Source organism: Zootoca vivipara, chromosome 2, assembly GCF_963506605.1.
Source record: "Zootoca vivipara chromosome 2, rZooViv1.1, whole genome shotgun sequence".
In the NCBI taxonomy this organism is placed as follows: Eukaryota; Metazoa; Chordata; class Lepidosauria; order Squamata; family Lacertidae; genus Zootoca; species Zootoca vivipara.
In genome coordinates this window covers 94391461-94404972 of record NC_083277.1, presented here as the reverse complement: position 1 = coordinate 94404972, position 13512 = coordinate 94391461, and the positions used below count along the sequence as shown (strand labels likewise).

Sequence of the window (13512 nt, the reverse complement as noted above, 5' to 3'; positions counted from 1 at the left end):
GGCAAATGCCAGGATCCCGAAGGCCCATACGTGGCCCATGTTGCATAGGACACTTGGGAATGTCTGAAGCAATACAGTTGCCCACTGTGCTGCTGCTCTGCTTTTGCCTGCCCAGTGCAAAGGGGCCTGATCTGCTGAGAAGATCAGAGCAGTGTGTTATGCAGCAGTCATTGTTCTTTTACTCAGGGGTCTTCCAGGAGAGCTAATGTGTGAGAGAGTCTTGGGCTGCTTCTGATCTGCCTAAGTGCTCCAGAATGCAAGAGCAGGGGACTCTTGGAGTGAGAAGTTAAGGAGGACTGAGCTCCTACTGGTGCCGTGGGGAGGTGGGTCAGGGGAAAAGAGTGAAAGCCAGTCCAGTGGATTAGAGGAGTAAGCCTGGTGACTAGCTCTGCATTTGGGGGAAGTGGGGAGGAAGCATTACCTTGACACATGTGCCTTATGTCTCTGCCCCTTGACAGTTAAGAGCACCCACTGGTAGGTTTCTAGCACATAATTCTAGAGCCACACGTGACTGTAATGCCTTATATTGGCGGTTGCCAATGTTGTTGGACTACAACTCCCACCATCCTCAATTGTTGGCCTTGCTACTTGAGGGTGATGGATGTTGTCCAACAAAATCTGGAGGGCACCATGTTGGCTACCGCTGCTTATTGTGGTGTTAGCTTTTATGGGCTACAACCCACATTGTCAGGCGCATGAAGTGATTTAGAAGACCATGTGCCCACACACTTTGACACTCATTTGTGTGCGTACATTTACATATTTTAAAAACTTTTATTCTCCTGACTTTTAAATTCCAATTCTGTTGTGCAGCACACCTACCAAAGGCATAGAGAACAAAGCATTTGATCGTAATACAGAATCACTGTTCGAAGAACTATCTTCTGCTGGCACTGGTCTGATAGGGGATGTGGATGAAGGAGCAGACCTACTGGGTAAGTGGGCATTCTAAAAAAATCCTGTTGATTTCCATCCATTTCTTCAGCTTAAGAACTGTGAAGGTAATTGTTCTGTGAGAGTTGAGGAATGAAGTTGTTGAGAAAAGTATTCATGTTCAGTACCTAGTTTTAACTAAGTTTCTTCTATACATAAAATGCTTATTAATTAAAAATGGATAAATGGTGAAGTTGAAAACATTCAGTCTCCTACATGAGGTTTTTACCAAATGGAGTATTTAGACTATCTATTCAGAATTTATTTATTTAGTGCAATACTAGGTTGCACTCAGAAGTAAGTTACATTGAGTCCCTGATAGGTTTGGGCAAGGTTTCAGTGCAGGTGTAGTAGCTACTCACCAGGTGAGAAGGAAGTCATGTGACAATCCGAAACAGCCCACTGGAACCAACAGCCTGTGCAATAATATGCAGAGGCACAAGACTACCCGAATATGAAGTAAATCTAGCATTTGCTCTGAGTTTTTAAGGACTGGTGAAATAACCAGTTTAATTTCATAAATAGCAAGCTGAAAATAGAGCCCTCATTGGCTGCTCCTTTCTCTTTCGGTCATCAGCATATAAGGGCAGGAGGGGCCTCATTTCTGAAATACGCTCATCCTCCATTCTTTGATACGCAGAGGTCCCTCTAGATATTCTTTCAAAGGACCCCCAACCAGATCCATTACAGCCTAGATGATTTTTCCAGATCGGAACTTCTCCACCAGCTATAGTTAAAGGAAATGAGCCCAGTTCCACAGTCAGTTCTGTTAAAGAACGTAAGAATATCCCCATTAGGAGGATTGCTAAACCTACATAATAAATAAATAAACCTAGCACTGCTTAAACTTCGTAGATTCCAATTTGATGCAAATCAAGGCCCAATAGCAGTTTGGTGGGTTGGTTCTTGCAGGCTGTCAGCAGATGTATTCTGCAGTGTCAAACATTGGCATCACATGGAATCAGTAAGCCAGATGCCTCTGTAGCAGCCCTATGCTCTACTATAAGAGGGGCAAATTTTGTAATGTACACTATTCCCCCAAGCAGATTTTGGGTCACGAAGAAGACCAAAGAGGCCCATTTAAAAGGATCAGAAAAACCAAATATTTGTCTGTATCGCTAAATATTATTTTGGGCAGTGAGCCTAAGATTCTAGCTAGCTGTGGGAACAATAGAATATGAAGGCTTGGTTACTGAGTGGAAAAACTCAAGCTGAGTGGGATTCGCCTGCCCCTCTCCCTCCTGTGCTTCCAGAAAAGTCTCTAGAGGGTCAGTGGCCCCTTCTGAAGAGCATGCGATGAGGAGTGATGGGCTGCAGTGGGAAGAGGGAATTGCCCAAAATCAGCTGTAGCCCAAGTTTGCAAAACGTCATATTTGCAGAGCTACAAGCGAGACCTCGAATGCAGATTTAAATTCAGCAAATGGAATAGTAGTCTATAAAAACCACGTAAGGAAACAATGTTGACAAGGGAGTGTTTCCAGCTGATCAGAAAGAAAAATAGACAACTACCCAGTTGTGTTGCATCTCTGGGATGGTTGCCATGACTTTGTGTGAAAGTTGGGCTGGTTACAGCTAGAATTGTTCAGGTTAGCCAGAATGCTCACTTCTTTTTGGTGTACATGCCTGAACTCTGTAACCCAAGCACAACCATTAAAGGGCCAGGTGTTTGAGCTCATGCTGCACCTGATAGAGCACATATGTGTGCCTTCTCAATACCACACATTCCAGGTTCTGTTGAGCAGTTGAGGTAGGCCAGTATCACTTGGCAGCTGCAGCTAGTGGGATTGCTCTTTTGTCTGCTTCCCTGTGGCACACCTTCATTTCTGTGCTATAATGTCAGCTCAGCACAGCATGGTATATGTCAGGCACCACTGCAGTCACAGGAATGAAAATAAAGATTTCAGTAGTAGTTCTGCTCTTTCTGGAGTGGAGCAGGAAACATTCACCGGTCCTGGCATAGACCAGGTGCCTATACAGGTGAAACTCAGAAAATTAGAATATCGTCGAAAAGTGCATTTATTTCAGTAATTCAACTACTTATTTTTTATTTTTCTTTTAATTTTTACAAAGGCTTTCTTTTGGAAATTCCACAGTAATAAAACAAATAGTTATAATAATACAAAATTAAACATCACTATTACATAACTCTGCACATAGCCTCGGCTAGAATTATGCGTTTCAACAGATTGTGCTGCAGATACTCAAGTACATTTTATTTTCTTTGTAGTGGGTAATATAAATTTCATTCATCTACAGTGGTGCCTCGCTAGACGAATTTAATTTGTTCCACGGGTCAATTCTTATAACGAAAAATTTGTCTAGCGAATCCCATAGGAATGCATTGGGGTTTTTTAATTTTTTGACCATAGGGACGCATTAATTGAATTTCAATGCATTCCTATTGGAAACCGCGATTCGATAGACAAATTTTTCACAAAACGAATTCGTCTTGTGAGGCAACCTCCGCTAGAAAAATCTCTTCGTTAAGCGAAAAATTCGTCTTGCAGGGCATTCGTCTAGCGAGGCACCACTGTATTTCAAACAGCATTTATGATTTGACTTTATTTTAAAAAAAATTAAAAAAATTACAAGTATTTGGCTTTTGGATAAGGGGGTGGGGTCACACATGTAGCTTGGTGAATAGCATCAGTCTTCTCCATCCATTGTCCTCTGAAATTAAGTTGGCTGATTTGAATGAATATACAATGGATAGCATTAACTAATGAAATGGAAAGTATTGACTCTACTGATGTCCTTTTAATAGGTTTATTAATGAGTTGCTTTTAAAGCTCTTGATGTCTGTTTTAAGAGAGGGTTGCAAACACAACTCGCATAGCCCGGATTAGGGATGAGGAACCTGCTACCCTCTAGATGTTGGTGGGACACAGTTTCCATCACTCCTGACCTTTGGCCATCATGGCTGGATGGGAATAGAATCCAACATTTGAAGGGTAGGAGGATCCCCGACTTTAGCCTGGGTTCTTCTAGGATTTGAAGGGAAACGATTAAATGTGGCACAATAATCCTAATGTGTTTATACAGAAGTCCTACTGCGTAGGTGTGCATTTTGTATGAAATGCCTTGTTTTGTAGTGTGTTATGCAATATATCTGCTGTTTGACTTATGGAGCATGGTTCCACAGTGTTAGTTTACATGGGATTCTCCAATTTTCTTTCTCTTGGGCTGCATACCCAGGAGAATATTCTGGTGTGTATGTTTTTTATATTTTTGAAAGTGATTGTTTGAAAGTTCAATATTCTTGGCTGCTGCTATCATAATATATGTTGTTATTTTGGTTTTTATCCTGCTTGGTATCTCCCCCCTCCAACCATTTTGTTTGATAATTGTTTCTCTGTTAGGGACACCAGCAGTTAAAAGTGTAGTGCAAATAACTCAAATTTATCTCTATGAACAGCACTTTTTGAAATCCTCTAAAAACTCAAACTTCAGCCACTGTTGAAGAAAACACCCATTATTTTCTACACATATAGGCAAATACTGGCCCAAGTTATGTCTTCTGAAACCACCCAAGCATGGAGAAGCAGTTGGAAATAAGAACAGGGTTTGAAGTATTTTGTATTCTCATTTTGTATCCTCCCTTCTGAAACCGTCAAACAAACCTTCTGAAACCGTCAAGACTGTTTGCTGATCACTGAGTATAGAGCCCCCCTTCTTATGTATTTAAAACACAAGCACATGTCAAACGCATTGTAGGATGTAAATTGAAGAGCTGGCTAGTTGGAGGGCATGAAGAATGCATTGTGATGCTGCTATCTTGGCAGAATGAGGGCAGAGTTCCTTTCTCCTGCACAGCAAGTGCAGTACATAGGAAGCTGCCTTACACTGATTCAGACCACAGGTCCACCTAGCTCAGCATTGGTAGCACTCCTCGGGGTTTCAGGCAGAGTTCTCTCCCATCCCTACCTGGAGATTGAACCTTCTTGAGACCACCTGCGTACAAAGTAGATGCTCTGCCACTGAGCCGCAGCCGCTCTCCAACAATGAGACTTCATGCAGGTGGGTTTTGATTTGTGCATCTGCGCCAGCACTTCAGACACTGTGAGAGCGGCCACATAAAAGTGAGACATGGTACCTTGTTTCCCTGGCATCAGTCAGCATTCCATGTGTTCTGGGGGAATATGATCCTTATTTCTCAAAAGAGTACATTCAGTATGCTTAAGGAATTGAGGAGCAAGATATTGGCCTCGTTCCAGTAACTTCGTACACTACTCCAGTGGGTGTACAGAACTTCCCTCCTTGTGCAGGTACCGTACTTACCTGTTCATTTCAATAGAGTGGGCAGCTTGTGGTGTAAATATATGGACCTGCTCTCCCTGCCTCCCGTCAGGTGAGCAGGGCAGCCCATTTGCTGTGGAGGAGCACTAAATTACTATGTGCTTATTCTGTTTGAGGGGTTGGTCTCATTTGCTCACTTTTGCAAATATATGTGTAAATAGCAAATATGTTCCAATGCTATACACATTTTAGCAGGATCTTAATTTTCCTAGATTTGCCCAGAAACCTGTAACCTTTTATCGGCCTGTGTTCAAAGATTGATGTAAGAAGGGGAAGCTCAGTTTAAACACCTGGGTTTTTTATGGTGAGCCATCAAGAATGTAGCTATGACATTGCCGCTTCCCCAAAATATTATTGGAACGTAATAACTTTAGATACCTTTCAGAGGTCTGAAATGTGTAGTTGTTGGTATATTATAAGCTGTAAAGGTCACCCCCCCCCCCAACAACTGCCAGTGTTTGTAACACCATGTATACCAACCGTGTATGGCCCCCACTGTCCGTTCCCCGAAAAGATACTGCAGATATGGAAAAAGTGCAGAACAAAGCAACTAAAATGGTCAGGAACATTTTCTGCCCTGGGGAAACCCTTAACCGTTTAGGAAAAGAAAAAGGGGTGATGTGGGACAGGTAAATTATGCGTGGCTTGGAAAGACTAGATGGGTGGGTGTGTCCTTTTGGCTTTGCCTTGGGGTCATTCAGTAAAATTGGGCACTACCTTATTTTCATATGTGTGTGTGAGTGTGTGTGCCCACACACCCACACACCTTAATCAAAAAGAACCAAGGAAGGTACAGTAATTCAAAACGGACCAAAGAAAGAAGTTTGTGGCTGACATGCAATCCATAATTAAATTCCCTATTTTAAAATGCGGTGATGGCCATGGGCAGGTGGCTTCAAGAGGCAGTGGCAGGAGATGGGGATTAGTCAGTCTTGAAGGGTGTAGGTCTTTCTACAACCTCCCTGGCTAAATGGAACCCCTATTTTCAGCAGTGTTATTTTCAGCAGTGTTACCTTTCGGAATTTAGATTCCTGGTGACAAACTAAAGAAGAAAGGCTGTTGCTTTCATAGCCTTTTTATGGGTTTCTTGGAGGTTTCATTGTTAGAGATGGGATGCCGGACTAGAGCAATGCTTGGTCCACTGAGGCTTCTCGTAGCTCTTGACCGTACTTTTTGACACTACTCTCTTTTAACTGTTTTTGTCTTGCTACATGAGTCATTTTTAAAACAGAACATAATTTGGCTTCAGGCGTTTACTGCTGGCTTTGCTTTGAAATCACTCATATCTCTAGTATCGTGCTGTACCTCACTCATACTGCTCTCCTTACATACAATATTTCTTCTTCTTCTTGCTCTTCATGGGATTCATGGGCTTTAAAGACCATAATTTCTTTGGTAAGGTATCATCTCATTTGGGGAACATTTGCAAGGGCTTTGCATTGTCTTTGAGCTTTTTCACGTTCGGCATCTCTCCTCTGTGTTGTGACACAGCTTTCAGCATCAAATATACGTAATTTAAATTTGTACTGTAAACTTTAATCGATTTTCAACACTTGTTGTTTTAAAACAATTTATTTTCCGCAAGAGCAGTTAAAGATTGGATTCTTGGACTGAAAATATTTCGCATTGTTCTTCTGGGCTTCAGAGAGCCTACCTATTGAACACTTTAAAAATCCAGCAGCAAGATTTAGTTCTGAAAACTGTTGTTTCAGCTATTAAGGAATCAGGTGCTTCGATAAACTCAAAGAACAATCCTACCTGCATAGGTTGTTCTTCCATTTTTATATTTTATTATTGAATGTTTGACAGGTGGCTTGTAAACAATTTTGGAAATGTTCATTGAGAAGCAGTATGCAACTCTATTAAATAAATGATTGAATACATTTCAGTGGAGGAAGCTAATCTATGTGCAAGCAGGGCAGTACCTGCCATTGAAATTAATGTGGTCCCACTTACATAGTAGCCCCACATGAACCTGAGAGCAGCATACACCAAACTTTGTATCAGGGTACATAAGTTTGAGAACTAGCACTTGTACTAGTAATTTCAATGTTTTTAAGCTGTTTACTCTGTTCTGTCTTTGAAAGGAATGGGTCGTGAAGTTGAAAACCTTATCTTAGAAAATACACAACTGCTAGAAACCAAGTGAGTAACTTTTTCAGCTGTTAAACATAGAATTGCTTCTGCTAAATTTGTTTTAAAATTGATCATGAGACTAAGGTTACTGGTTCATAAAGGATATAACAATCATTCCCAATGCCCTTGTTCTATATATCTAGGTGACAGATGTAGGTTAGTTGCTGCTTTAGGTATTTGCACTATTTTGATCTCTAATCGTTAATATAATTAATATAATAGGCTGTCTGGTCATGCTGGCCACATGACCCAGAAAGCTGTCTGTGAACAATCGCTAGCTCCGTCAGCCTAAAGTGAGATGAGTGTCGCAACCCCATAGTCTCCTTTGGCTGGACTTAACCACCCAGTGGTCCTTTACTTTTTACCTTACATATTCCTTTAGTTCATGAAAGGTACAAAATTATTAAAAGCACAGGCAACCTCAGAACACTAGAGCTTGGGTTTCTAAAGTGTAGCTGACCAGCAATAGCTTCAGGGCAGTCAGAAGCAATTCTCCCTCATTCGCTAATTGTTTGTTCCCAAGAGCAGTTCTTTTTTTCTTAAAAAATGTTTAGAGGTGTACTCTCATTTTCCTACTTGAAATACTGCCCCTCAATGAGGCCAAACTTAGATTCACAAAATGTTTAGGGGTATGCATACCCCTGGGTACCCCCAGAAATAAGCACTGTCCAAGAGGATCTGCTTAGATGTTGCAATGCTAGACTAGTTTAGGCGTGGCTAACGTTTTGGGGGCACGGGGTTCACCAACCCTCTGGGGCCACACACAGTTGTGGATATGGCCAAAAGAGGGCGTGGCCACTCAGCACTCTCACATGTGCGCAGACACTCACAGGCATACCGCCCCCCCCCTCAGGTGTACAGATCAGAAAAGGAGGAGGGTTATTGCCCAGTACTGTGTCCCCTTAATCATTTTTGCTGCTGTCAAATTTAGAGGGGTCCTGCGGTGCAATATTAGACCCCCCCAAAAAACTGAGGGTTAGACAAATATGAGCTATTCCAATATGGCATATTATACTATTTGCCGAATAAAAACAAATGTTGTAAACTAAGTTTTGTACAAGCTGTTGAAACTGTCGCTGTGAATAGAAACGGGACACAAAATATGAATCTGGGGCAGCCAGTGCCAACGTAGTGCTGCGGCAATTGTTCCATCAGTGCAAACATTTCAGCTTGCCAGATGTGGTGGTGGACCCTCCCCATACTGCTCTGGGCATTCTCCTGGTGGAAGTCGTAGTGCAGGCTTCCGCCAGTGGGACTCATTAGTTTAATACTACCCAAAGCTATTTTTGTAAGGGGGTGGGGATATAACTCTTTGTCGCTTGAATTCCTATGATAGGATTGAAATAACGGTAGTAAAAATAAATAGGTCAATTTCTGTGATACTGGTAGAAATGACCTAATTACAGCTATCTTTGTTGTCTTTAGAAATGCCTTGAATGTGGTGAAGAATGACTTAATAGCAAAAGTAGATGAGCTCACCTGCGAGAAGGATGTGCTGAAAGGAGAGCTGGAAGCTGTAAAACTGGCCAAACAAAAGCTTGAAGAGAAGAACAAGGAATTGGAAGAAGAACTTAGAAAGTGAGTGTAATACGCTTGTTTCATGTACAGCAGAGAAAATCTTGCCAGGGATTCTGCGACTAACTTCATTGATAACTTTTGCATCTTGTTTAGAGCCCGCACAGAAGCAGAAGAAGCAAGGCAAAAAGCAAAGGAAGACGATGATGTATGTAATTGCATTGGCAGCTTTTTATCCAATCCCTTTTCTTATTTGTGTAATGTTGCTCTTAAAGTGGGCTAAATACCTTGACCTTTTGAAAGAGTTTTTGAGAAGAAGTGTGTACTTGTCCTTTCTTTTTGTGCTGCAACTCCTCTTGCAGTTGTAGAGTGGATTATGACATCTGGGGGATGCTGAATTAGTCTGCTTCCTCTACCCTCCACCCCACCCCTCCTTTGGACACCGAGGGGCTGTGAGGGGCTGCTTCCATTGTTGGAACTGTTTCTTCCCATCCATTACTGCACTTCATATATAGGCATAAACACCCGTAAATTATTTTGAAATGACTGTCTTAGTCCCCTAGTGCAACAAATAAAAAAATTGTCCAGTAGCACCTTAGAGACCAATTAAGTTTGTTCTGGGTATAAGCTTTCGTGTGCATGCACAAAGTAACTTCTCCTTCAACTGTACATAATTTGCCACGTTAAGCATACTTGGTTTTCTCTCTCCCCCCCCCCCCCCCAATGTGCAGAGTGATATTCCTACTGCTCAGAGAAAGCGATTCACTCGGGTTGAAATGGCCCGTGTCCTCATGGAAAGAAATCAGTATAAAGAGCGGCTAATGGAGCTCCAAGAAGCAGTGCGATGGACTGAGATGATACGGCAAGTGCAGTTTTCTTATGCTTGTTTTTGGTATTTTATGGTTGCGATGCCAGATAACGCTCTCTCTCTCCCCTGCCCTCTCTCCCTCCTTCCCCCCCCTCTTTCATAATTGCAGTGGGTTGGACTAAATAATCCCTGTGGTCCCTTCCAACTCTACCAATATGTGATTCTGTGAAACTGCTGCTATTATTGTATTGCGTTGTGGAGTGTAGATTATTTTTAACAGTAAAGGGGGCAGGACCATCAAAGGGGAAGGACTGTAGCTCTTCTACATACATGTAGAACATCCCAGGTTAACTTCCCAAGTAGGGCTGAGAGAGAGAGTCCTTCCTGAAACCCTAGAAAGTTGCTGCCAGTCAGGGCAGAAAATAATGAGCCAGTGTTTCTCAAACTTGTGTATCCAGCTGTTGTTGGACTACAACTCGTATCATCCCTGACCTCTGGTCCTGCTAGCTAGAGATGATGTCAGTTGTAGTCTGGCAACAGCCAGGGACCCAAGTTTGAGAAACACTGAGCTCGAGAGACCAGGCAGCTTCCTACCCCCCCCCCACGCATTGTTTAGCTCTTGGCACCACCACCACCCCAAAGCTGGGCACACATTTAGTATCATATCTCTGAATAAAGAGATGGTGCTCGGCAGACAGACTCCAAGGAGATGACCTGCAGCAGTAGGAGGGTCGTACTGCACCTCTCACTTTGAACTTCTTCCCTAGGCACTCCTGTACTTTTAGCATCTCATTTGGCTGCCACCTAATGGTTGGATGCGATTGCTACAGTTTAGTTTTACTACGGAAAGATATTTACACCTCTTTATGACTAAGTTGACTTGTTTTGCATGAGCCACATTCTACCATGGAGCAGTCCCCGTATTCCTTGTGCATGCAGCTTTTGCAGCCATAATGTTTGGTACTTCCTCTGATGAAATTAGTTTGCACACTTGACTGTTTGGAACAGCTTTCTTAATGCATGCACGAGGTGGACAAAATCGTAATCAAGCGGTGGACGACCTTGTCAGGAACTTAACCTTCTGTAAAATCGGCAGTGAACAAAAAAAATATTGAAATGCACAGGATGTTCTTACACTGTTTACCCTTCACCAGATATACTAATAAGTGTGTGTGTGTGTGTGTTTGTGTGTTTTTAGGGGATGAGCGGTCAAAATAGTAACTTGAATTTTTAGAATATCCAGATACAAATTTTGCTGAACAGTAATCTAACACCATGTACAACTAAGCCCAGAACAAGTTTAGAGGGCATGAGGCAGATGCACAGGGGGAAGTGAAGAATGGAAATGTTTTGCTGCTCAAACAGGCCTTGTTCTGCACACACATGCCCCACTTAGCACTATGTTAAGTTGCACCCTGTTTATTCAGCAATCCCTCCCTGCCCACCTCATCAATTTAATAGTATTGTATCTTGCAATCAGACATGAGCCATTTGCTACTTTGATGTGTCGTGCAGAGCATTCTAGGTCATCCTATTGCTCAGCTAATTAGCTTTTGATTTTTTTTTTCTTTAGGGCATCACGAGAAAATCCAGCCATGCAAGAGAAGAAGAGATCAAGCCTTTGGCAGTTGTAAGTACTGAAACGCAATCAGATGCTGGTATTATGCACAAAGCCTTTTTTTGTTTCTTTATTGCGAAAGGAACCAATAACAACAAACCTATTTTCTCTTTGCCATCTAGAATGCCAACTGGGTAAGACTGACCTTAAAGACAGATTGTAAGATGCATCTTGCAATGTTGGTTATGCACTTGGCCGAGAAACTTAATTGCTTTAATCTAATTGTGGCATTAAAAAAAGAGAAACCAAAATTCTGACACAAGAGTGCAGAGTTTTATTAGCAGCTGTTCTATGAATATGAAAGTAAACTGAAGTTTGGATAGCTTTTGGTGTGGTTTGCGAATCATTTCAAGTACCCCAGAACTTTGTGTGAGAATTTGTGAAGTGCTAATTTATGTTCCATGTTCTAAACGTAATTACTGAAGCCAAATGTGAGAGAGTACTAAAATTGTGAGAGAGTTACTATTGTGTAATTAAATATTAAAATCTTGTGTATCCCAGAAGTTATTTTATTTAATACTTTTTGCGGTTTAAGATTTAATAGAAATCTTTGGGCTCCTGTCTAAATAGCAGTGAATCTGCAGGACTTGGCTGTGAAGGTGCTGGATTACTTAAATTTGGATTATTGTGGGATTGTGTTTCTTTTAACTTGATTGTAGTTCATATTCTGAACTGAAACTAATCTTATCCATCCCTGCCTTTTGCTGTGGGGAAACAGAATACGTTGAAGTTATGGATTCTCTATATCTGGACTCATAGTCTTGTAGTCCAGTAAAGTTGTACTCAGTGTCATACACATGATATACACAATGATATTTAGGTTATGTGAATTGCTTTCGGCAAACCATCTGTAATCCTTACAACAATCTTGTAGGATATGCCAGATTTATCTCCATGTTATAAATAATGGTGAGATGGAGGCAGCATCCTGCCTAAGGAACATTTACCAAGCTCTGTGATGAGTTGTGTGACTTACAGAGCAAAGCTCATGCTTTTAATCACTATGGCACATCAACTCAGATAATGATCAAACTGCTTGTGTGCCTATAAGTTTTGGGGAAACTGTACTGTTTATATAATATCAGTGCTTCAGAGCCTGACTTACTGAGTGGTGTTGCCTATGGTGGCCTTAACTATCTCAGGTCTAGAAATTTGCTATACAGATAGAGAAGCATTTCAAATTTTCAGGTGCAGGAGTCCAACCCACCCTGGGACCTCAGGATGCAGGGCAGGCAATAAAAGGATGAAAAGAAAAGTAAATAAATGAAAATAGAAGCCAGCATCACTTTTTGGGGGGGGGGGGTACCAGCCTTTTATGTATATAGAAAGCTGTTTTTAACACCACATTTTCAGACACCAGAGCATTCTCTAGCCCCTGTTTAAATGCCAAGTCTTTATCTTCATTCTTGGCTTGGATGTGCATGGAATAGTTATTATGAGTGTTGCAAGCGTAATGCTGCTGTTCTGATGGTGTGAGCTGTGTGGGACAGTTAATGGCTGCTGTGTTTGGGCCCATTCCTTTCTTACTACGTTTCCTTACTCAATGCTTTGGCTGTGTACATTTGAAGCCAGTTTGGCTTTTGGGTGTATCTATGTACTCACAAGCTTCTACTTTTTTTGTGGTCTCCAGTTTTAGCAGACTATTCAGCTCATCAGGCAATACTGCTAAGAAACCAGAACCACCAGTTAATGTTAAGTACAATGCTCCAACCTCCCACATTACTCCATCAGTCAAGAAAAGAAGCAGCACCTTATCCCAGTTACCCAGTGACAAATCAAAAGCCTTCGATTTCCTCAGTGAAGAGTAAGACTTGCTTTGTTTATAAACTAAAAGTATGCCGGCAATATAGAATTATTTGAATATGAAGTATTGGAATAACAGGTGGTAGCTGTTGGATTTTTATGCACAAAAAGAAGACTGCATGCATAAATGTGGTAGCCTCTGTTGCATAACAATTACAATCAATCAATCAATCAGACTTTATTCGACCGTCAGTCAGAAATAAACATTTATCCATGCAAAAATGTAAACATCAAACATCTAAAGGAACTTAAAACTTAAACCGACAATAAGAAATAGGCCATACATTTAGACCCATATCAATGCTGTCAATTTTAACCTTACGGCGCTTAAGGGCCAGAAAAAGAAATTTGGCCACCAAGGAGGCTGTTGTTCCAGTAAACTTGTTCAGCAAAAACAAAACCT

The 13512-nt window shown here is 41.5% G+C and overlaps 1 protein-coding gene across 5 annotated transcripts in view; it reads left to right on the top strand.

Annotated features, from left to right (window-relative positions):
- Nucleotides 1-13512, top strand: part of SPAG9 (sperm associated antigen 9) — an 82768-nt gene that overhangs the window by 45466 nt on the left and 23790 nt on the right. For all 5 annotated transcript variants that reach the window (XM_035104337.2, XM_035104332.2, XM_035104336.2 and 2 more), the window contains 7 exons: nt 814-935; nt 7317-7374; nt 8791-8943; nt 9037-9088; nt 9612-9742; nt 11262-11318; nt 12937-13110. In XM_035104337.2, coding sequence (XP_034960228.1) covers nt 814-935; nt 7317-7374; nt 8791-8943; nt 9037-9088; nt 9612-9742; nt 11262-11318; nt 12937-13110 — 747 coding nt within the window. The remainder of the gene's footprint in view (nt 1-813; nt 936-7316; nt 7375-8790; nt 8944-9036; nt 9089-9611; nt 9743-11261; nt 11319-12936; nt 13111-13512) is intronic.